Raw genomic sequence first — 25517 nt, forward strand, 5'->3', positions numbered from 1 at the left:
TGACCTAACAATTATTTCAAGATAGTGTTCGTTAATATCTTTTTAAATAGAAAGTAATTGTTGATTTTAGAGATAGTTTTCAATTGAGTCGGCTCTTCATTTATTTGTCACTATGAATTTACCCTATGAGTATAGTATAATATTTTAGATGGTTAGAGGTATGAGAGATTGTTTTTGTATTTGTTATGTTTATTTGCAGTTTTTTTGGGACTCTTAGGATATGACAATTGCTTTTGTGGTCCATATCAAAGTTCTATAATGAATCAATTTTTTTTGTAATACAGCGATTGTTGAACAACTAACTAATGAATATGATAAAATGATTCTCGTTAAATTTGTTTCTTTGTAATCTCTCTCCAATGAATTGTCTATAAATGTCACTAAGTAGTGAGTTCGATCTCTGATTTGGACATACAATAATGTTAAAACTCTTAAGTAGAATTTGCCGATATTTGAGTTTCACAAAGCTCAATGATTAGCATATATAATTATATATAAAAGATACCTGATTTATGTTAGAAAATGAGAGAGGTCTAAATCAAATCCATAAAAAGAAAAGGATATATAGGAAAGAAAAAAAAAATCTAAAAAGCAAAAATAACAAAGCTAAAATGAGTCTTATGAAAACCACTCAATACAACAGGTATTATAACCATCCATATGCTTGTTTTTTTAATGTTTTTTTTTTGTTCATTCTGAAATTAGAGAGACAATTTCATAAAAATATTGATAAAAAGAGTTTGCTATGCTGTTTTTTTACTTTGATTAAAATAAAATATTGATCAAACGTAAAAAAAAAAATATTGATCACAAGAAGCCTTATTAGGCTGCTCTAGAAAAGAAATTCACATTAAAAAAAAAATCAACGGTGAGATAAAAAGATAACACGATCTACGGCTACCGGGAAATACCGGTGATTCCCGCGTAGTTAATTCTGTTAACAGAACTGGAAGTTGTCGGTAAAAAAATGCGCGCGATTGATTAATCTTTTGACGTGTGCAACCAAGTGTTCCCAAAAACAAATAATAAATGACAATTTTTGACGATAAATAGCATTAAATAAATATGTGATCGACACAGATTCTTCTTGGGGGAGGGTCTTCGCTTCAGGAACCAATCCTCTGCATCCCATACCATTTGGTATCCGTGTTTATGCCTTACCCATCACCCATCACCCATCACCCATCACCCATCACAATACTCTTTTTTTGACAAACACATATGACAGTACTATTACTCAATTCAATTTTCCTTCAAAATGATATAAATAAACTTCTTTCTAATCATTTTATTTGATAGTTTTTACTTTTTTCATTTTGGATTTGCTATAAGCTTTTTCACCGTGAGTAAAAATTAAGTTTATAATTATAAATTTTAATTCAACTAACAATATTGATATTGCTAGGTTAAATGTTTTTTATCTTAATCCAAATATAAGATCTTATAATTGTGTGTGAATTTCAATAATGATCTACCACTTTGTCTACAAATAAAAAAAAAAAATCAAATAAAATTGCCCTACAATAATAAATTAAACGAGATTAGTTAAATGACTAATTTTTTTTTTTTACCATTTGACCAAACATTTTATTATTATTTTTTGAAATACCAGGGGATTGAAGTCCAATTGGAAAAAATATTAGATGAGGAGTTAACACTCTTGACACATCAATATTAAAACGATCGTTGACCTGAGTCGAACACTCCTCAAAAGTGTTGAAACCACCATCTAACATGATTGACATATTAGCTAGACCATCATACAAATAATTTGCTTCTCAATAAACATGATTCATCTTCACCTCTCAGTCTAATTTCATCATCTAACAAATTTTTTCAATCAACCTACAACCCATAATATTACTTCCACCTCCATTTTGGATTTTGGATAAGACTGATGTGAAGCTTACACACACCCTTATACAAGGAAGGGTCTTCCTAATGTGTGTCTTAAGGGCACACGTCAAAAAACGTAAAAGTAGAATTATTGCATTGAAAGAGACAACAATACCTTTTGAAAACCTAAATGCACAACTTTTGCGAGGTATATTTCTATATTAAATTGTTTATCATGTATTTTTAGGACACGTGTTAGCATTTGTCATGAGTAAAACTTCGAGCTCAGGTCAACCTTCAACCCTTATAGAATCCCCCACAATTTCACTAACTTTTAATAATAGAAAATTAGAATTAAAGGTCAATTTAGTTCTAAACGTCGGATGTATTCATGGGTCATTTAAGCTTTTAATTTGTTGCACCGTTACCATTTCAGTTATCTTACATTTACATAAAGATTCAATCTGATGTGAACCATGAGGTCCATACAATTAAGGTCTAACTAAAAGAGGAGATATATGGAAGAAGTAAATACCATCAATGACTGTCGAAAAATGGCCGAGGAACCTTGATGTGCACTAATGTCCATCATTCCGATGTCGACCGTTACAAGATGGTAGGATATTGCGACCGTTGAGCAGGGACACATGGCTTTTGGCCAACATGCAATTGGGTCGTGCTCGACGACCTAGAAAGGCCGAGCTCAACGTCTAAGTGATTCATGCTCGACACTTGTGTGGACTGTGCTCGACGCTTGTCTGGATTGTGCACAACGTTGAGTCGTACTTAGGCCAATCGAAAACAATAATTGTTATAAAATCAAAACCTAAAGAACTCCTAACATTTGACCCAAAAACTACTACTCAAACTAATTCGTGACATTTATTATTTTTGTTGAAAATTAAAATTTATTGAAAAAAATTGTGAGAGACCGAGTTAATCATTTACCAAGAACATTAATCATTTATCAGTGTTTGAGTCAAAGGAACCTTACTAGTGTGCTGCACTGTACAGTGGAATAAACGACGACAAAGTTTTAGTTAAAAACAACACTTCACTGATTTGTAGTACTTTACACACAGAATTAGAATTTCATTGGTTGAAAAGTAAAAAGTATAGCATAAATTCCTACCTGCATAACGTGATCCTTTTTATCATCATCACCACCATCCAACAAGCCAGGAAGAATCAAGATAAGGTCGGTGACGCACACCCTATAACCATACACCAAACCACACACAACAAAAACCCAACACCCTTCACAAAAACTCGACGAAAAAAGGAATGAGAAGTTGGTGGTGTATATGAGCTAAGCATTTTATGACCTCTCCCTCTTCTTCCTTTTATCTTCATTCTCACTCACACAATCATTTATTCAAACACTTACCACTCATTCTCTTTCTCACACTCACTCTCTCATCTTGCGATGGCGCTGAATACGGTGTCATCGGTTTCTCAACTACTTCGTCTCTCCGATACATTTACTTCCGTCGGTAACCGTCACTTGCTTGTCGATTTCGCTCCTTTCCGACGTAAATCATCTAAACGGTATAATCGGAGATTAACGCCGTTTATTTCTCCGGTTACTCTCCGTCGTAGTAGCTCCGTTAAAGCTGTTCTTCAACTTGATAATCATCTTAATCCTGCTCCTCCTCCTTCTTCTTCGACTTCTGATTTAAAACCTCAGGTCCGTTTTTTCTTCACCGGTTACTATTTTTGCTCAGCGACTTTTTTTTTCTTCTTCTTCAATTGTATTGTTGTTTCGTTAAATTGAAACACCGCTGTGAAAAATCATTCGAGACAATGAGTATTTTCTAGTTTATAGAGAGTTGACTTGAGTTGAATTTGACTGAAGAAATGGTTGTGTGAGAATTATGTAAAGCACAATTATTCATGATCCTTGGCTTCTATGGTTTTAAATTGTTGTAGCTTTGTGATGATGATCCTTGTTAATGCGAAAAATTACAGTAATATAGAATCTCTTTCATTAAAAAAATTAATAAATATAGAATTATTACAAATGAATGAAAGACAAACGGAAAATTGGATATATTATAGGAGTATATCATAAAAAGCTTGATGTAGTGATCACAATTGCCTTTGCGGATTGTTTTGTAAATATTTTGGTGGCCTGGGCGAAAGTTGGAAACAAGCCAGCTATGTATGTGAATTGAATTTTCTCATATAAGCTTGCATGCCAAGTGCCGAACGAATAATTTAGCTAGATTAAGTTTTAACGGTTTAACCAAGGATAAGAGATAACTTAAAAAGTTGGGTATAGAGAGGTCATTTCAAAAGGGCCTCTATTGAGAATACTCATAACCTTGTTTGAGTCAATGGAAAGTCAAAAATTAAGAGCAACAATCATCCAGGTGAACGGGGGCATAGTGCCCCCTTCCTAAGTGGCTGATGTCCCCTTGAAATCAAGATCAGAGGGATCTTGAGGCTCTCTATTTCAAAAAGTGTAGCTGTTGATGGACACTTAGAAATCCATGTCAACAAGCTTATATTGGAAATCACCCTGTCAAAATCCTACATGAAGTCTATATACTGCACTTTATTATCCTTTTGATATCTGTAGCTACTTCACTTGCTTTCAAACAAAAATTTCTCAGACCGCAATGTAGGCACTTTGATTCTCTGAAACTGTATCAGAAAATTTATGTTTCAACCTTATAAAGAGGACCTTAGATATGAGTTCGTACAAGATAGTTATGAAACTAATGGGCTGATGAGTGATAATACTTAGCGGGATTTATCCTTCTTCGCACTGCAGTCAATAAATGTATAGTTAAACTCTTGTCCTTGGATAAAACTTATTCAGCACCATTTGAAGGTGCTATTCTTTTCAGAAATTCCAGTAGTGCTGGAAGAAGCAGACTGTGAAGATTCCAGCCCCTAGAGTTTCCCAATTATGATACTTTTGAAACATAATTCAGGGATGCGTTCTAGAGTATCAGGTGCCCAAATGCAATTTTCTGTGTTTATTTTTGTTGCTTTTCTAGGAATGCATTGGGACCATAATCCGTATGTAGTACGGTAACAATTAAGTGTGCTTTTAAACCCTGCCTTGAATTTCATTCAATAGTTAGCAGTTTGCATTGCTATTGATTTAAAGGCTGATCCAACGGGTCTGCGTTATTTTAGAAAATTGTCTCTCAATGCTTCATTCACGAACTCTTTCACCAGCATGGCTTGTAATTTACATATCAACATGTTTAATGATTCTAGTTGCTTGTTGGTTAGGTTGCAAACTTGGAGGATATACTATCAGAAAGAGGGGCCTGTGGTGTTGGATTCATTGCCAATTTGGAAAATAAGGCATCATATGAGATTGTCAAGGATGCTTTAAATGCTTTAAGCTGTATGGAACATCGTGGGGGATGTGGTGCAGATAATGACTCTGGTGATGGTTCGGGAGTGATGACCGCAATTCCTTGGGATCTATTTGACAATTGGGCAAACAAGCAAGGGATTGCTTCCTTTGATAAGCTGCACACTGGTGTTGGAATGGTTTTCCTACCCAAAGATGTAGAACTTACGAATAAGGCCAAGAATGGTAATAATTGTTCTTATTTTGAAGGGGCCTGATTTAACTAAGCTTGCATGATGTTTGTCTTTTATGGTTTCACTAAGATTAGCATGCTTATGTGTTTGTGCACACATTCACTCATTTGGTTAAGGAATTTTTTTCAAATATTTCTAATGGACCCAGTATGCAAAGTTTTGTTGCTGCCATCATAGCCTGTGTAGTGCTTCTTTTAAATGCATCAAAGTGAGTTTTTCACTTTAGCACAGTAGTTTGTGTTCTGACACGTAATTTTAATTTTTTCTTCAGTTATTGTAAATATTTTTAAGCAAGAAGGTCTTGAGGTGCTTGGGTGGAGGCCAGTCCCTGTAAATACTTCTGTTGTAGGTTATTATGCAAAGGAGGCCATGCCCAATATACAGCAGGTATTTGTCAAGATTGCGAAGGAAGAAAATATCGAAGACATTGAACGGGAACTGTACATTTGTCGGAAACTGATTGAAAAAGAAGTAAGCTCGGAAAGTTGGGGAAATGAGCTTTATTTTTGTTCTTTATCCAATCGAACAATAGTTTACAAGGGGATGCTTCGCTCAGAAGTTTTGGGGTTATTTTATTCTGACCTTCAAAATGATATTTATAAATCATCCTTTGCCATTTATCATCGAAGGTATAGCACAAATACTAGTCCTAGATGGCCTCTTGCACAGCCAATGAGACTTCTTGGTCATAATGGAGAGATCAACACCATACAGGTTGAGCTGCTTTCTTTGGAATTAAAAATTTTCCCATGGAATTTTACCTTGGGCAGATTCATGAAATGGCTTTGTATGTGCAGGGAAACTTGAATTGGATGCAATCACGAGAGCCTTCATTGAAGTCACCTGTATGGCGAGGTCGTGAAAATGAAATTCGTCCATTTGGAAATCCAAAAGGATCAGACTCGGCAAATCTTGACAGTGCTGCAGAAGTATGTCAATAACTATATATAATGCTATTAGTTCCTTCCTTCTGCTACAGGATCTTGATAATGTTTCGTTTATAATTAGTTGCTGAAAAAGATATGATCCTCATAATCTTATAAATATATGTTGGCAAATGCTAACTTGTTCCTTAAAGGCACATGTTAAGGAACCTACAAGTAGAAATTGTCTCAAAAGTAGTGCATTTAGGGCAGATGTAAGCATGACCCATATATAGTTAGGGTAACTCAACGAATCTTTGATATGCTCTGATATCATCTTTGATTTTGGGTTGGGCCTAACTCAATCCGTACAAAACCGACTTGTAAGGTCAACATTACCTACCACTTATAAACATATTTTTAGACCTTATCTCATTCAATGTGTGACTCTTAACAGTTATAAATAGGACTTTACAAGTCAACTTTGTGGAGTTGAGTTAGTTACAACCAAATTCGAAGATATTTTTGGAGCCTATCCTATATTGATTGAGCCGCCCATTATTGAGCCATTGGGTCACACTTAAGATGTTCAGTCCAGAGTGTAATTGGGGTGTGTTAAGAGTCCCATAATGATAATGAAATGGCCTCAGTAGTGGTTTATAAGTAAGCGACAATCCATAATTAGGGGTGAAATGTTTTTAAAAGCTTGTTCCTTCGCTTCACATATATTCTATAGTAGTTTTATGATTTGGGTGTTTTGCTCATGATTTATTTGGAATGGGGTATTTGATAGTTTCATATGAGGACTTACTGAGGGATAGGTGAGTGAGCTCTTTAGAGTTGCTAATCTTTTGTTCAAGTGTTTTATTAGTCCTGTTTGTTTACTCTAGGCAGATATTTTATTCTTGTTTACATTACTCTTATTTTTGTTGAACCTATTTCTTCTTTTATCATAGTAAAATACCACATCTGTTCCTTTTTATAAGCACCCTTTTGCACTCTATGAAAGGGGCTTATGAAAGGGACAAAGGTAGTACCGTCAAACAGAAAAACGGAAAGCAAGAAAATGATGGTCCACTTAGCAAGGGTTATTCTGAAGACACTTTCTCATCATTTTTCTTAATAATTTTTTTGAGCCTCCTACTTTATCTGTTGCGTTCCCTACTTTATGACATACAAATTCCTCAGTTGTACTGTTTTGTGATCCCTCTGTTTTTGAGATTTTTCTGTGTATCAAGTTCTGTAGACTTTACTTGTGTTATTAGTCATGTTTATATCTGAATCTGAATGGTCTCATATGGATCAGTTATTAATAAGAAGTGGTCGAAGCCCTGAGGAGTCCATGATGATTCTTGTTCCAGAGGCTTACAAAAATCATCCAACACTGACAATCAAATACCCCGAGGTATTTCTTCCCCCTTTTGAATAATGGATGTATTTTCTGCACATTGATGAAATGTCCCCATTTCACGGATATACATTCTCACTTAAAGCATGCTCGATCCACTTTTTTTATCCAGATAAAAACACATGCTATCCGGTTTATTGTATTCTGTATCTCGTATTTGCCAGTATTGCTTTTGTTTATCGAATACTACAAAATATTAGAGAAATTCCTTGTGCAGTTGGTAATTATGCTATTAATGGCAGATAGTTGTTCATGGTGGCAAGCCTAGAACCAGTCCTAAAAGTATGGCATATGACATTGGGGCCTGTAGCAGAAACATGACAACTATAATGTGAATATGATATACTCTCTCCTACCTCAAATATAAGCAATAAAGTACATGTGTTTTGTCAAATTTTATATTGGGCCTAACTCATCCTCACAAAACCGGCTTGTAAGGTGAGGATTGCCTCTAGTATATAAACACTACACAGGCCATATCTCTTAGCAATGTGGGACTAAATCCACCCCTTCACACCCAACACAATGAAGGTGTTGGAGGCTGCAATGAAGGCAACCCAAATGCCGCAATTAGGCGGACGGGGGCGGACCGCAATGAAGGCGGAATATCCAACACACCCCCTCACGCTCAGGCCCAATGGGCCTGAAGCGTGGACGATGCGGGAAGCCCAACAATAGATCTAGGATAGGCTCTGATACCATGTCAAATTTTATATTGGGCCTAACTCATCCTCACAAAACCGGCTTGTAAGGTGAGGATTGCCTCTAGTATATAAACACTACACAGGCCATATCTCTTAGCAATGTGGGACTAAATCCACCCCTTCACACCCAACACAATGAAGGTGTTGGAGGCTGCAATGAAGGCAACCCAAATGCCGCAATTAGGCGGACGGGGGCGGACCGCAATGAAGGCGGAATATCCAACATGTTTGATACAAATTTGGTCTAAATACATGTACTTTTTTGCTTATATCTAATGCCAGGAGGGAGTATACGCAAAAAGTCTACTAAAAACTACAGAAATGTTTTTTTAAAAAAACTAATAGCTTATTTCAAGAACAATAAACCAGAAACATATTGCAATAAATAAAATTAACCAAAACTATCATTATTAGCAGCCCTTGTACCACTGAACAAAGAGGACAGAATCACAATGAAAGAAATAGGACAAAGATGAGAAAGAAATAGAGATAGATAAAGGAATAGCGAACAAAATTGGGGAGCCAAAGCAGGGTTTGAAAATAGGAAAATGCACAAAAGGGTAGGAGGGAAGAGAATGGGTTGATCATCCAAGACCTGCAATATGTTGAAAATTGATCATTTAATGGAAAAAGGCCTCTTGTCAGAGATGGAAGAATGATCTGAGAGCAGCTGAACAGGGTCATTAAGGACACTCATTGTTCATGCTTGTTATGCAAAATTATAGTCATTAAGGACATTCATTGTTCATTCTTGCTCATGCAAAAATGAAAACTCTGCTGTTTTGTTGCATCTTATCATTTCTTGCAATAACTCTTTCTCTCCAGTTTCTGTATTGAAGTTTCCGTAATGCTTTTTTAATTCTTAGGCGATTGACTTCTATGACTACTACAAGGGCCAGATGGAAGCATGGGATGGACCCGCATTGCTTTTATTCAGGTATAACTATCCGACACACATCATCTTTCAGATAGAAACAAATCAGACAATGATAGTTTAGAGTACATTTGTCAGAAGCTGACTTATCAAGTTACAATACAACAACCAACTCAGAACTGTTACTGCAGTCTTCAACATTAACTAAACAATTGGTTATTCTAATAAGTGGTAACACTATACAACAAAGCTTGGTCAATAGAAACAAAAAGTAAAAACAGAGTTAATGGGGTCCTAACAGGGCCGTCCCAACACATTTTGAGGCCCCGGGCGAATTACATAGAAGCCCTTTGTAAATAAAAAAAAAATTAGTAAAATAAAAAAATCAAAATTTTTAAAATGAGTGATCTTTTATTTAAAATGTAAATAATATAAAAAATTGTCATATCCTGATCAATAATAATAAAATTGAATCTTAGTTTTAGAAATTAATTCTTTATGTAAAAAACAATAACAAATAAAATAATAAAAGATAAAAAATTGTAGTTATTTGAGTAATAGAGTGGTTCTATTTATAGAAAAACCTCTTATACCAAATAAAATTTTAAAACTGTCACAGGAAGTAAATAAAATTAACAAAAAATCGTCATGGGAAAAGACTGCTGCCAAAAGACCAATTAATATATTCTGATAACAAATTTCGGTAGACAAATATTTAATATATCATTAGAACGATGGGCCTGATATAATTTTAAATTTTTGAGGCCCTGGGCCATAGCCCAGCTTGTCCAGGTTCTGGGCCGGCCCTGGGTCCTAATCTCTCTGTGCTTGGGTGTTATTGTTGTGTAGTGCAAACAGGCGTGAGAAAAAAAGAGATATTGAGAGAAAGTGCTTAGATAGAAAGAGAATAATAGGTCAGAAACCTTTATTATTATTATTATATTTATTTTTTTGTATTAACCCACTGGTTCCCAAGGAAAGGGGACCCTGGTAATCCAGAGTTCGGCCATGAGGTAAGTAAAGTTTGGCCAACAATTGTTCCCAACAAGAATCAAACTCGGGTTCTCCCGAACGATTCGTCCTAGGGGGAGCACATTAACCACTTGAGCCCTAGATGAAAGTGATTCTAATGGCCCTAGATGAAAGTGATTCTAATGACTTCAGTCTCGTAGATGGTATTTGTAGTAAGTAACTGGTTATAAGAAACTACTACTATCTAACTATGCCTTAGCTTTCTTATAGTGACAGTAAACAGATAGAACTGTCGAACCCACTTGGGTTGGTGCATTGGTATTGGCTTGGGACCTGGGAGTGTGCTCCTCTTGAGGTCTGAGGTTCGATTCTCTCTGGTGCCAATTTGAGTGGGCTAATTTAGCTTCTTCAAAAAAAAAAAAACAGATAGAACTGTCTGATTGTGACAGGTTCTCAGAGTACAGCTAGCTAACCATTAAGAAGTAATATATTCTGATACTCTATATTGTGTTGTGTTTATTGGAAAGGAGAGGTTGAAGGGTCCATGGAATTGTATCCAGTTTGATTCTTGATTTACAGTATTCTTTCACGAAGAAATCGTTCTTGATACAGGTTGTATCCCAATGTTTGACTAGGTTTTATTTTAAGTTTTTTGGCTAAGTAGAGTTCAAATTAGCATGCTTTGTGCATGAGACTACAATATAGGAATTGAAGACAAAAATTTAACTATAGCATCTGGAGCTGTATTTTCATTACAACATCCAAATATTGTTTCCGCATTATTTGGAGAAAATCACTCTGTTAAATTGAATTTACTTTGGTTCTGCTCATTGTCATTAGGTAACAGTTTGTCCATTGCTTAATAAATTATCCTGTGGTAAATAGGTAGAGAACTTTTTTAATAACCTTTTCTCTTAAAGCTGTTGTTTTTCTGTGAGTGTTGCTAATCCAATTTACGTGTCACAGTGATGGAAAAACTGTTGGTGCATGCCTTGATCGTAATGGACTTCGACCTGCTCGGTATTGGCGAACATCAGACAACATGGTCTATGTTGCTTCTGAGGTGAAATCCCTAACTTTTATCCCTTGAATAATATGGTTGATTTAAAGTTGTATGATTTCATGGGTCAGACGATTGCTCTACTTTTCTGATTCTAGAACTTAAAGGATAATGTTGTTTTGAGTGCGTATTGGCTTTGAAAAGCCAAGATCTGATAAAATCAATTTTACCGAATCTTCTATTATCTCAAATTCTCAGTTTATCGTTGTTGAGATACATGGAAATCAAAGACTATTTAGCCGCTTTTACATTTTCCTCAGATTATTATTTTTCTTATTTTGAGAGATTATCTATTTTGTGTGTGTATATATTTGTTGTACATCCCCTTTGTGTAATGCAAGTTGATCATTCTAAACTATTCAACTGTTTGGTTTAACCTTGCTGCTATTATTGAGTTACAAATGTTTAGATTAAACGAAGACTTTTGTTTGCATGTATTATCCAATTAAGATGTATCCCCCCCTTTGAAAATCGGACCACACACACACACACACACACTCAAGGACATTATTTCAGATATTAGTTTTCTGACCTTTCTTCTGTTCTTTTCTTTCTGCGCATCCTTTGAGTGTAGGTCTTGCTTTTCCTTTTCTTTGGATGCCTTTTTATCAGTCTTAACTCGGATAATGTTGTAATCTAATTATTTGTTTCCTTTAAAAAATTATTTTTGAATGCTGCGTCTTTATTACTAATATGTACTCAAAACAATATGAGAGTAGTAATGAGAGTCATAATTCTAAAGTCAATGATTTAGTTTGATGACTTTCAACTATTTGATTTAAGATATTATGTTTTTTCTCATTCTCTTTTAGGTTGGTGTTGTACCAGTGGACGAGTCAAAGGTTATCTTGAAAGGCCGATTAGGTCCAGGCATGATGATAACGGTTGATTTACTTGGTGGCCAGGTTCGGACTGCAATATTTTCTAATCACACTTATAAACATAGACATATTTTATCTTGTATTGGTTGTTTGCTCCTGCAAATATCAGTATTATTTATTGAGTTAGATATTTATCCAACTAAGAGTTTTTCTTCTATTTGGTGCATTGTTTTGTGTTCCCCAATGTGAACAAAAGTTGCTCAATGTATCAAGAGTTTCCCTGTAAAAAACACACTAACTCTCCTTTTATAACCTTATCTATTGATACTGAAATTTTGTTAATGAAGTAAAGTTTTATTCTTTTTAGCCTTTTAAAAGAAGAAAAACTTAGTCGAGATCGAAGAACTACATCATATTAATTATATGAATTAGTAAAAGAGATGTAAGGGTTTTGTTTGAAAGCTTATAAATGGAAGTTTCATGAGTCGTCCTAAATTTTTTACTCAAGAACAGCTCTTTTGATGTCACATTGGATAACTTATGTCTAGTTGACTGGTAAAATTATTTATATCATTTGCAAGAATGTATTACTACATGGTGAGCATCACACTCACAGTGCAAAAATTATTATAGACAAATTTCATTATTATGTCATTCATTGCTTCATTGTATTAGCTTTGTACTATGGGCATGTGATCAACGAAGGCCACAGCCCAATATAGTTTCCTAGCTTTGTTACAATTACTTTATAGAGTTGGTTTACTGGTGTAAATAATTCTGTTATTCAGTCTCGGTATAAATATTAAGATTCATCAGTAACCATCAGTTCAGTACATTCTAATGCATTCAATTTATTTCATTTTCTCTCACTTTCTTCCCTCTCTGAGTTTCTAACAAGTTTGTGATTCCAATGTCTTATATTGTGGATGCCAATGTCTGAGTTCTTGTATGAAAACATATATTTCTCGTTTGTTTTCCTAATATTTTTCTCAATGTCATGTTAAAAAGGTTGAATATGCTGTTTCATGGGTTTAATTCACTTTCCAAAACTTTTTTGTGGCAGGTCTATGAGAATATGGAGGTTAAAAAACGAGTAGCCTTGTCAAACCCATATGGGAACTGGATCAAGGAAAATCTGCGGTCTTTGAAGTCTGAGAATTTTCTTTCATCATCTGTGATGGAGAATGATGCAGTATTAAGACACCAACAGTGAGAATTCTATGTAGATTTTGCTCTTAGTTTATATACTTGATGAGGGAATTTGTGCTTTAAAGTGTTGCCAATTTAAATCCCGTAAATCTCATTGCTTTACCCACTGTTGTTGCGTAAGCATTCTGTGTGCTTCTTATTTGTTTTTTGTTTTTTTTTTTTTTGAGGATTCAAATTTGGTTTTGATTGAAAAATGTTATTTAAACAATAACATGTTACTTTTTTCTAAAGTAAATATTCTTCTCTAGGTTGTAGGAAAAGGACCTTTATTGGTAGTGTCCCCTGTTTTTCAGTATCAAGTTCATTGAATTGAGGCTGCTTCCTGTGATGTAATGTTGTAATTTTTATAAGCTAATGTTCTATGGCATGTTGATGGGAAAATGGGTTCGCTCTTCATTGCAGCTTAAAATACACCATCTTTGGTAGTTCTTTGTGATGTAATGAATTTTAGGATAATGTTCATTAGCATGTTGATGGGAAAGTGGGTTTGCTTTTCATTGCAGCTTACAATGCAACATCTTATATGGTTCTTACTTAACCGCTCTTTGGTGAGACCAGGGCATTTGGGTACTCAAGTGAAGATGTCCAGATGGTGATTGAGAGTATGGCTTCTCAAGGAAAGGAACCTACATTTTGTATGGGAGATGACATTCCATTGGCAGCGTTATCTCAGAAACCTCACATGCTTTTTGATTACTTTAAGCAACGTTTTGCACAGGTAAGCAAGACCACTTTCCTACAATTTATTCTACAAAGTAATTCCCTCTCTTCCAAAGGTTCCTCTTCACAAAAGAATACTCATTTCACAATAGAACTAACAACTGTATGAATTATTTTCTCCATCCTTATTTCTCCTATTCAATATTTATACATGATTTCTCGTCTAACTAACGGATGGTAAGATTCTACAAAATTCATAAAACTCATAAATATATTATATAATACACACACATGCATGGACTTATGTTTTATTTCATTGCCAAATTAACTGAGATATTGGTAAGCTCTCTGTCTAATTGACTAATACACCTTTTATTGACTAATTTAAAGATTTTTTATTGACTAATTTAAAGATTTTTTATTAACTTTTGGGCTACCATTAAATTCCTAACTTTGAAGTTGAACTTGCCTAGACTTCAATAACTATCAAATACAGTAAATCTTCACTCTGTTGCAGTTATAGACTCACTATTTTTTATTGATGTTTGGATGTGATATCTTTTTTATGCTAACAGGTTACAAATGTTTGGATGTGATATCTTTTTTATGCCAACAGGTTACAAATCCGGCAATCGATCCGCTTCGAGAAGGGTTAGTTATGTCTCTTGAAGTAAATATAGGGAAGAGAAGGAATATATTGGAAATAGGACCAGAGAATGCTTCACAGGTATTTTAGCACACATCTGTAATGTTTGTCACCGTCAAATAATTCCCATGATTTTGATGACTTCACACACAATGATGGTATGTTTCTGGAGCAGGTTATATTATCTAGTCCGGTATTGAATGAAGGGGAACTTGAATCATTGCTAAAAGACTCCCAGTTAAAACCACAAGTGTTGCACACATTTTTTGATATAACTAAGGGGATTGATGGTTCCTTGGAGAAAGCATTAAATAAGCTTTGCGACGCTGCAGATGAAGCTGTTAGAAATGGTTCCCAGCTGCTTATTCTTTCAGACCGTTCAGAAGCACTGGTAAGGACCATCTAATAGCAAATCTATCTATATATATATATATATATATATATATATATATATATATATATATATATATATATATATATATATATATATATATATATATATTAGCTTTCAAGTGTATAGTAGAGATAGACGTGATTAATTGGTACGTATTTCATTTGATAATTACTAAACTTGATATGCGATTGTTAAGATCCTTTGGCTCAATACATGACCAATGCACTCCTTATAAAGACTCGGGTGGATGTTCTTCTTGAGCTAGCTTTTGGGTTTGATTTTAGGCTGATTCATTCTAGATTCTAGCATGATATTAAAGTCTACACTAAATATAATATTGGGCCATCCCTTCATGTTTAAACTTCATATTCTAGATATTCAGCCTTGGGTGGGAGGGAGGTGTGTTAAGATCTCACATATGCTAGAAATATGGCCATAATGTTCTGTGTAATTTGTAAAGACTAGGCAAATATTCCACTCTAAGTGACTGAAGATGGTCGTGTAGTCTCACATTTTAGATTGTTTTGGAAATATGTGAAGACATATAGAAGTAACGATAAGGAGGATAGATCAGATTGAAGATGGTCTATCTAATAGGTAGAGGTAGTTCAAGGAAAACAACAGGCTAAATTATTAAGAGAGACCGAGTTAAATGGATTTTAGCTGGATTTAATTCTTAGCAAGGAATTCTGGTGTGGTTTGATCTAGGTATTGTCTCCACCTAGTGGAAAAAAGCACCGGTTGTTGTTATTCTTGTATGATACTATCTTTGTACATTAAGATTCCATTTTTTGTGTTGAAACTTTGATTAACCTTGTGTGTGTGTGTGTGTGGTGGGGCTAATTATACAATCCATTTTCTTGGTCCCAGGAACCAACTCATCCTGCAATTCCAATACTTCTTGCTGTTGGCACTGTTCATCAGCATCTAATCCAGAATGGCCTTCGGATGTCAGCTTCAATAATAGCGGATACTTCTCAGTGCTTTAGCACTCATCAATTTGCCTGTTTAATTGGATATGGTGCAAGGTAATTCAATGCCTACACGTCCTTTCCAAAAAGAATTCATTGCCTCCATTTAAGCCTCTGTTAGACATGGTGTTTTAGTTTATTGTCTCTGCCTTGCTTTAATCTTACCTTTGGAGTTATGTTTTAATCTCTTTATATGATTTAGGCTGGGTATTAAATTGAAGATATTTTTATTTGTGTTTTCATGTTGGTTTGCCATTTTTATGATACGATAGCAAGCATTCTTACCCTTGTAACAAAGACATTTTTTTCAATTGAACTTGAATAAATCTGATCGTCTTACTTTTCCATGAAACAAATTGTTTAATGTTATTGGAATTAGTTCCAGCTTGCACTAGTTGTTTGCAGCAAAGAAAACTGGGAATCATGGTCAGTTGAATTCCCTTTTCTTGTTGTGCACCACATGATATATCTATTTGTCTGTTTTAGTGCTGTGTGTCCATACTTGGCACTGGAGACATGTCGTCAATGGCGTTTGAGTAATAAAACAGTAAATCTGATGAAGAATGGAAAGATGCCTACTGTATCAATTGAACAGGCGCAGAAAAATTACTCCAAGGTTAGTGCTTAACTTCAAACTACTATTCTGGATGTGGAACTGAAAAGCAACGTTTTTAGTTTTAGTGGTTGTAATTATGACAGCTATGTGCATTCCCTGGTTATTTAGTTTTGCATTTTAAAAAGTAATCTTCAAGGAAACAACAGAAAGCTGCATTTTTTGTTTTAACCCAAGGGAGATTTCCCAATATCATACTTAAATGGGTTAATTCATTATTTAACTTTGGATGGAACCAAAGAGCCATTTTGACATAATTAGGAAAAGATGGAAGTATAATGAAAAAAAAAAATGAAGAAATAGGTCTCAAAATGATAGATACCATTGATATGATATGTGTTGACTGGGATGTCAATTTGATTTGTACTTATAAGTATGAGTAAAGTACTGGGGATGTCAATTTGATTTGTAAATAGTGATCTTAGTGGTGATTGCCCCGTTTGGAGACCCGAAGATGGGGAATTTTTCCCCGTGGGGATGGGGATGGAGGAGAAAGTCCCCCCCGAGAGAGGTTTGGGGATGGGATTTTATCCCCCTCGCCACCGAGACTCCGTCCCCGAACATCTTATTAAAATAACATTTATAAATGTATATTTAAGTACTTTATATATTATTTTTAATTATATTTTCACACAATATGTATATAAATTTGTTTATATATGATGTTTATTATTGTCACAATAATGTCTCAATTTTTGTATTTGTTTTATGATTAAACTTTATTATTTTTTTACAACTAATTTGATTGAAAATAATAGAAATTTGATACTTTTTTTAAGGTTGATGGATCCCCGTGGGAACTGTGGGGATCCGCGGGGATGGGCAAGAGAATGAGAAACATTTTAGATGGTGGGGAAGGGAGTGGTAAAGTATTCCCCGCTCAATCCCCGCCCCGTTGACATCCCTTGGTGCTACCCAGCCAGTTCTTACATAAGACCTTAAAAACATTTAGAATATTCTAACTTTGACCTTCAGGGGGAGAATGTTTTCCCTCCTTCAGAATGTTTATATTTTGCTTCACTGTTCTTCCAGTTAATGAATTCCTCTTTCATATTATTACTTATCTAGAAACTAATGACAAATTTTTGCATTTTTCTTGCATGCCAGGCTGTAAAAGCAGGTCTTCTTAAAATTCTTTCCAAAATGGGCATCTCATTGCTTTCAAGGTACATGATTTATGTGATCCTGACAATATACGCTTGAAATGTTTTTTTTTATGGAAAGAAAATTAAAAAAAAAAGTTAAATTAATAATTCCTCGAACGTTCATTAGTTTATTTTCTCATATTTTCTTACTGATGTCATGATTTTGACAAATCAATTTTTCTTGTATATAGTTACTGTGGTGCACAGATATTTGAAATCTATGGATTGGGAAAGGAAGTTGTGGATGCTGCATTCACTGGAAGTGTATCGAAAATTGGTGGATTGACTTTTGATGAGGTGACGAAGAATACATAACTCAATACTATGAGTGAAAATGAAATGTTGTTAAAATAACTGAAATAGAAGGTTCTATTCAATTTTAATAAATAAATACTTCATCGACAATATTATTGATATCACTCATTTATCATAGGTGTTATTACAGCTAATTTATCATTTGCTTGAATCGCCATAATAGGACCTCTCTCTTAAATGTGAATGTTTATGACATTTACCTAACATTCTATCTATCTAATTTGCTCTCGAATTTCTTATCCTCCTTTAATGTACTTCTCCTTTTGTTCTCTTGTTGAATTCTTCTCTAATAAAACTTGTGTGTCTAAGCTACACCATAAAAGTATATTATATAGACTAAATTTATTTGCAATTTTAACAGATTACTTTGAATGACTCCTTCAAGGAGAATTTGAGGTTTGTTATGTGAACTTAGCGAATTCAATATTAATTGCTAGACTTTTGATACTTACCTTTTCTCTTTTCTGGGCTTAAAATCTCATGTGTCAACACTCAGGGGAAATTATGCACTGTTTCTTTTGCTTAGAATTTGTGAATAAATGTTTTTGAACTGAGTATCAGTGGAAGAATGCACATGCTTTTGGAATTTACTATATAATAGAAATCACTTGTAACAAAACTTCCCTCTTACTTCCTATGTGGCACAGCTAGCTAGAGAGACTTTGTCTTTCTGGGTGAAGGCATTCTCTGAAGATACAGCTAAAAGATTGGAAAATTTTGGATTTATAGTGTTCAGACCAGGAGGTATAATTTACTTCTTAACTTTTTAAAGTTGAAGAATTTGTCAGCATTTTTGAATTGTTTGTGGAAGCACAGAATGACTGTTTTTGTTTGTTCTATCGATGAAATTTCATTCAAATTAATATCCCTGGTGCATTAGAAATTGACCGATTCTGATTTACATTTTTTAAAGGCGAGTATCATGCAAATAATCCAGAGATGTCAAAGTTGCTCCACAAAGCTGTTCGTCAGAAAAGCCAAAATGCCTTTTCAGTTTATCAACAATATTTGGCTAATCGACCTGTGAATGTGGGTTCTGAAAATCATAATTCTGTGCCATTATTATAGATTTTATTGTAACAGTAATATGAGAGATCTTTTGTTCATTGCAGGTTCTTCGTGATCTTCTTGAGTTTAAAAGTGATCGTGCCCCCATTCCTGTGGGGAAGGTTGAACCTGCTTTATCTATTGTGAAACGGTTTTGCACCGGGGGGATGTCTCTTGGAGCTATATCTAGGGAAACTCATGAAGCAATTGCAATTGCAATGAATAGAATAGGTGGAAAATCAAATTCAGGGGAAGGTGGTGAGGTAATATAGATTCCATTCCAATTTAACTGTTGATATAGATGCATTCATGTTCCATAGAGGCATTTTTTTTCCAACTTTTTTACTTTTAATTCACCATGATTTCATGTATTCGTATATTTCATCCAGGATCCCATTCGCTGGAAACCACTTACTGATGTTGTTGATGGTTACTCTCCGACTCTTCCACATCTTAAAGGTCTTCAAAATGGGGATACTGCTACTAGTGCTATCAAACAGGTTATTTGCACTAAGATTTCAGAAAATAGCTTCATAAACTTTATTGACTATAGTAAAGTTATCCTTTTTACTGCGAATGGTTAGGTTTTATATATTCCTTCTCTCGTCAAAATCAAAATACTTCATTTTATAAAATCTTTATTGGACACAACTTCCAAAAAACTACCATTCTCAGTTTCAAACTAAATAACATGGTCTGATTGCTTTAGCTGATACCTTGCAAAAGCATGTTTTTTATGTGATTCTCAGGAACTTGTGGCAACTTCGCCACATTATCCTGTAACAGTGTGCACCCTTAAATGAAAATTGGTAAAATGAAGGGATTAGAACAAACTAATGTTACTCATTGATTGTCTTGTGCATTACTGAACAAGCATCAATGAACGTCAAAATTTAAAATTTGTCCTGCATTCCTAAACCTGAATAACAAACTTGGATCCTCAAGTATGTGGATAGTGATAGGACCTTAAGGGAGAATCTGGGCCCAAATAGTAAATTAGCAAATCAGCTGTTCAGGCCCATCATGTGCCTGCTACATGCTAGGATAGAGCAGTTTGGGAATGCTGGCGTGGCAGGGAGGGAGCATATGGATTATGTGATGTGTTCAGTTATATAGGGACTTGAGGGAGAGTCTGACGGTATCTTGGAGGGTTCGAGTTTGTTATGGACAGTTGACATCTTGCCTCCTGTTCCCACTCACTCAAACATAGGTGTAGAATGTACAATTATTTTGTGCACTTCGTACAATGGAATAGGCATGTAGAAAGCTCCATGAATGGTGGAACTTCGGACCTGCGAAGGCATTCCTGCAGTAATAACTCAGTAGTCCATATGCATGAAGAAAATATGGCTGATGTTAATAGGTTATAGATCCTTCCATACACATTGTGTATTCTTTGGAGGTGTGATTTACATTTGATTGACAAATAAGTATTCATTGTGTGTTATAAATTCAATTTCATCATGGCCGCGTTTATTTCTTAATCCAATTGGATAACTAGTTAGCTTTGATATTCATTTGTCTGGCTGGTTTCTTTAAATTGTATTTGATCTAAAACTGGTCGGCTAATCTAAAAAATGATAATAGGGAAAAATCTAAAAACTGTTTCAAATGAGCAGTTGTTTTAGTAGCTTCTCCAGAAAATCATTTTTTATAACTGATTCTTTTTTAAAAATTGATTTTCATTCTGGGAAACAAACACAACTTCAGCTTTTTTTAAAATCTCTACAAATTAATTTTTAAATGATTAAGTATCAAAATCATTTTTTTTATAATACCTAACAAACGGGCCCAATATCTCCACATAGGAATTATGGTGAACAGTGGTAATCTGATAAAATATTTTTCATTTGGATAAGGTCGCTTCAGGAAGGTTTGGTGTCACTCCAACGTTCTTAGCAAATGCTGATCAATTAGAAATCAAAATTGCACAAGGCGCAAAGCCTGGTGAAGGTGGACAATTGCCTGGGAAAAAAGTTAGCATGTATATTGCAAGGCTGAGAAATTCTAAACCAGGGGTTCCTCTTATATCTCCACCTCCTCATCATGACATTTACTCTATTGAAGATCTTGCTCAATTGATCTTTGATCTTCACCAGGTGACTCTCTTGCATGTCTATTCACTTGTCTCTTTTGAATTAACTCTAGTGTAATGTGGAAAAATCTCCATGGTGCAACGGTTGAACAGGTGAACCCTAAGGCCAAGGTATCTGTAAAACTGGTGGCTGAAGCTGGAATTGGTACTGTTGCGTCTGGGGTTGCAAAGGGCAATGCTGACATTATACAGGTTTCTCCCAAGGCCCGAAATCCATTTATTTTTCAGATGCATCTATAGTTTTATTTGTCAGATATCTATTCTTCATCTTTTGCAAAGCATAACATATAATAATGCAATTCACTTACAGATTTCAGGACATGATGGGGGAACAGGAGCAAGCCCTATAAGTTCCATCAAACATGCAGGAGGTCCTTGGGAACTTGGACTTACGGAATCTCACCAGGTTATAATTGAGTCATGAAACTGTAATTACAACTTATTCTTCATGTAAAGTTATTTTCCATTTGATTGTGGAGTATTTTTCTTTCAGACACTCGTTGCGAATGGACTCAGAGAAAGGGTTATTCTCAGAGTTGATGGTGGATTTAGAAGTGGGGTTGATGTCATGATGGCAGCAATAATGGGTGCTGATGAATATGGGTTTGGTTCAGTGGCAATGATTGCAACTGGATGTGTTATGGCTCGCATTTGCCACACCAATAACTGTCCAGTTGGTGTTGCCAGTCAGGTATTTAGAAAACTGAGTTTGTATTCCATGCTTTTATGTTTGATTACCTGTTCTTTATCTACTGATTCATCACATTTCAGAGGGAAGAGTTGCGCGCACGGTTTCCTGGTGTCCCTGGTGATCTTGTAAACCTCTTTTTGTATGTAGCTGAAGAGGTATTTTGGGGCTACTGTTGATATCTTTCATGTTCTTTTCTATTTTTGAAGTTACTTATTAGTTTTAAATTTTATGTAGATTAATTAGTGTTTTCCTCTTCCTTCCGAATAAATATAACTATTTTTACTATTTCTATCATTAATATTTGACCAGGTAAGAGGCACTTTGGCACAGCTGGGGTATGAGAAGTTAGATGATATAATTGGCCGAACAGAATTGTTGAGACCAAGAGACATATCTCTTGTGAAAACTCAGCATCTAGATCTGAGTTATATCCTCTCTGTACGTGTCGCCTATAATCATATGTTTTTTGTCTTTCCTTTATTTTGCATGAGTTTAACAAGTGCCTGCTTCTGACTTGCATGTTCTAAAATTATCATTTTCAGAATGTTGGGTTACCTAAATGGAGCAGTACAGAAATCAGGAATCAGGAGCCACATACCAATGGTCCTGTTCTGGATGATGTTTTGCTAGCAGACCCAGAGGTAACCTTATAAACAACTGTAGGTGTTGGCAATAAAAAAAAAAAACTATTGGCACCCCCATTACAACAAATTTTCTTAAAGCTGGATTCCCAGTATCTCTAAAAATTCAGAAGTTCTACGAACTCCCAGGAATGTTTTCAATAGAGAAATCAATTGAATGAAGAAAATAGTTTTCTGTACCTTATAGAAAAATGTCATACATATAAAATACTTTTTGTCCAGATTGTAGATGCCATTGAAAATGAAAAAGCTGTTAGTAAGACCATAAAGATATACAATGTTGATCGTTCTGCCTGTGGGCGTATTGCTGGTGTTATTGCAAAGAAATATGGTGACACTGGTTTTGCTGGACAGTTGAATATAACGTAAGATGTTCTAATATCCAGTTTGAACTCTAATATCTTAAAGCTGGATGTATTTAACTGAAAGATGGTTTTTTTTTTTCCATGCTTCCAGATTTACAGGAAGTGCTGGGCAGTCATTTGGGTGCTTTTTGACACCAGGAATGAATATTCGCCTTGTAGGAGAGGCTAATGATTATGTTGGGAAGGTATTTCATTTATTCTCTGCATTAATTGAGAATTTCTTTTGAAAATTTATACTTGAAATATGTGACTGATTTACTCCTCATCTAGTGATGAAAAGTGTAAGGCTTGTGCTATTAAATTTCGAGAGTAGTAAGGGAGCGTAAGAATGTGAAGCAAAATCTGAGTGGAGTTTCAGTTTCTATAGTAGCAGTCCTAGGAATATCATTCCTGGGAATATTACATTTGGTCCTTACGTTTATTTTAGGTTTCAATTTGGTCCCTTACGTTTAAAAACTATCAATTTGGTCCCTTACGTTTATTTTAGGTTTCAAGTTAGTCCTTTCCGTCAATTTTGTCACATGTGGCAGCCAATTTGCATATGTGGACTGACACGTGGCAATTGGACACGCTGACACGTGTACTGTTCAAACGGTGTTAGTGACAAAACTAACGGAAAGGATTAACTTGAAACCTAAAATAAACGTCAGGGACCAAATTGATACTTTTTAAACGTAAGAGACCAAATTGAAACCTAAAATAAACGTAAGGGACCAAATGTGTAGTTAAACCTTATCATATGCCAAGAAACAGCACCTCCTTTGTTTCAAGGATTTCTGATTTATGAACATGGTATGCATAAACATATTGTACCATCTCTTAAACGAAAAAGATCAAAATTATTCATTTTCAAATATGGTGGTATTTGATCTATTGGTAACTATCCCATTAAATAGGAAATAAAACTGAGAAATATAATCAAGACGAGAAATATAATACCATCTCTCAAACGAAAAATATCAAAATTATTCATTTTCAGGTATGGTGTTATTAGATATATATATATATATATATATATATATATATATATATATATATATATATACCCCATTAAATAGAAAATAAAACTGAGAAATATAATCAAGCTGAGAATATAAAGTTTATCCTGAATTAATACACTTTTTTTATCACAATATTGTATGAAATTGATGTTTTTAATTTGTAGTACCTGTTCTGAATTTTTTATAGTTAGATGGATTAAGTTGAGGGACATTTTCTGATGTTTATCTGTGATTGTTGTCAGGGCATTGCTGGTGGTGAAATAGTTGTCACTCCAGTTGACAAGACAGGGTTTCAACCTGAGGATGCAGCTATTGTGGGGAACACATGCTTGTATGGGGCAACAGGTGGGCAGGTCTTTGTTAGAGGGAAAGCTGGGGAACGGTTTGCTGTCAGAAACTCACTTGCTGAAGCTGTAGTTGAAGGCACAGGAGATCATTGTTGTGAGTACATGACTGGTGGCTGTGTGGTTATCCTGGGAAAGTGAGTAATATTACTTTATATTCTCCTCATGCTCATGCTCATGCTCATCCTCAACCTCTCTTTCTCTGTGTAAATTTTCGTTCAAGTATTTGATGTCAGCTAACTGAGGTTTTCACATATTCTATACCTTCACAGAGTGGGCAGGAATGTAGCTGCTGGAATGACAGGAGGGTTGGCTTACATTTTAGATGAGGATGATACTCTCATTCCCAAGGTATATACCAGAATACATTTCACTATGCTTTCTCCATTTTTCGTTACAAATGGGAGGCAAATATAATAACCTTGAAAGCTGTTATTCTATTTTCTTGAAATGAAATATAATAACCTTGAAAGCTGTTATTCTATTTTCTTGAAAGAAATCTTGTTAATGTTTCATTTTTCATTTGTCCGAAACAGATAAACAGAGAAATTGTTAAAATTCAACGAGTAACAGCGCCTGTAGGGCAGATTCAACTGAAGAAACTAATTGAAGCCCATGTTGTAAGCTCCCAATACACATTTACTATAACTTATGCATATACGATTATAACATAAGCAGAAAATCATAAATGGTTTTATCAATTTTATACAAGTTAAATAATCACAACGCACAATCATTTTTTAATCTCTCTGTATGAAGGAAAAAACGGGTAGCAACAAAGGTGAGGCAATTCTGAAGGACTGGGACAAGTATTTATCACTATTTTGGCAGTTGGTTCCACCTAGCGAAGAAGATACCCCCGAAGCTAATGCCAAGTATGACATAACTGCAACGGAGCAGGTCAGTTTTCAGTCTGCTTAGGGAGCAATGCAAGCAAAGATTGATTGCGCCGGGGTATGGAGCCATAGTTGTGTCACTGCATTTTTATAGGGATGAGGAGGCTATCAATTGGGTGAAAATACTAACCAAAATATGGGATTAATCTTCCCATTAAAACTTCGCTGGGCTTCATTCAATCTCAAGATCATATTTTCCATATTGCACCTTAAGAGCCCCTCTTGTACATCCCTTTTAAGCATTAGCCTTCTCTTTCCTCAGATGCTTTTGTATAGTCATTTGAAATAAAACTGTAAATAAATTGCAGTTTATTCAAATCTGATTGGAGGTTTTTGTGGATGGTGAAATTAAATTAGTTAGGGCATGATTCCCTGTTTA

At 34.9% G+C, this 25517-nt stretch overlaps 1 protein-coding gene across 1 annotated transcript; it reads left to right on the forward strand.

The window, feature by feature from the left end:
* Nucleotides 1-2817: 2817 nt before the first annotated feature.
* Nucleotides 2818-25517, forward strand: LOC123893182 (ferredoxin-dependent glutamate synthase, chloroplastic). Its single transcript, XM_045943110.1, has 33 exons — nucleotides 2818-3523; nucleotides 5083-5395; nucleotides 5675-6117; nucleotides 6201-6332; nucleotides 7573-7671; nucleotides 9245-9315; nucleotides 11191-11287; nucleotides 12097-12189; nucleotides 13169-13314; nucleotides 13873-14032; nucleotides 14591-14701; nucleotides 14796-15011; nucleotides 15885-16042; nucleotides 16472-16601; nucleotides 17706-17764; nucleotides 17935-18040; nucleotides 18706-18802; nucleotides 18972-19087; nucleotides 19171-19368; nucleotides 19495-19605; nucleotides 20965-21204; nucleotides 21294-21392; nucleotides 21511-21606; nucleotides 21694-21891; nucleotides 21972-22046; nucleotides 22201-22329; nucleotides 22434-22532; nucleotides 22755-22897; nucleotides 22989-23082; nucleotides 24141-24379; nucleotides 24515-24593; nucleotides 24779-24862; nucleotides 25002-25517. Exons 1-33 carry the CDS (start codon nucleotides 3263-3265, stop codon nucleotides 25161-25163), a joined length of 4854 nt encoding a protein of 1617 aa, XP_045799066.1. The 5' UTR covers nucleotides 2818-3262; the 3' UTR covers nucleotides 25164-25517.

This window comes from Trifolium pratense, linkage group LG6 (genome assembly GCF_020283565.1).
Source record: "Trifolium pratense cultivar HEN17-A07 linkage group LG6, ARS_RC_1.1, whole genome shotgun sequence".
Taxonomy (NCBI): domain Eukaryota; kingdom Viridiplantae; phylum Streptophyta; class Magnoliopsida; order Fabales; family Fabaceae; genus Trifolium; species Trifolium pratense.

Excerpts from the sequence above, each read along its gene's own strand:
- LOC123893182 (XM_045943110.1), top strand. The coding sequence starts at position 3,263 with ATGGCGCTGAATACGGTGTCATCGGTTTCTCAACTACTTCGTCTCTCC. Across the intron at positions 22,898-22,988 it reads GCTGGACAGTTGAATATAAC|ATTTACAGGAAGTGCTGGGC; the intron begins GTAAGATGTTCT and ends CCATGCTTCCAG. Across the intron at positions 24,594-24,778 it reads ATGATACTCTCATTCCCAAG|ATAAACAGAGAAATTGTTAA; the intron begins GTATATACCAGA and ends TGTCCGAAACAG.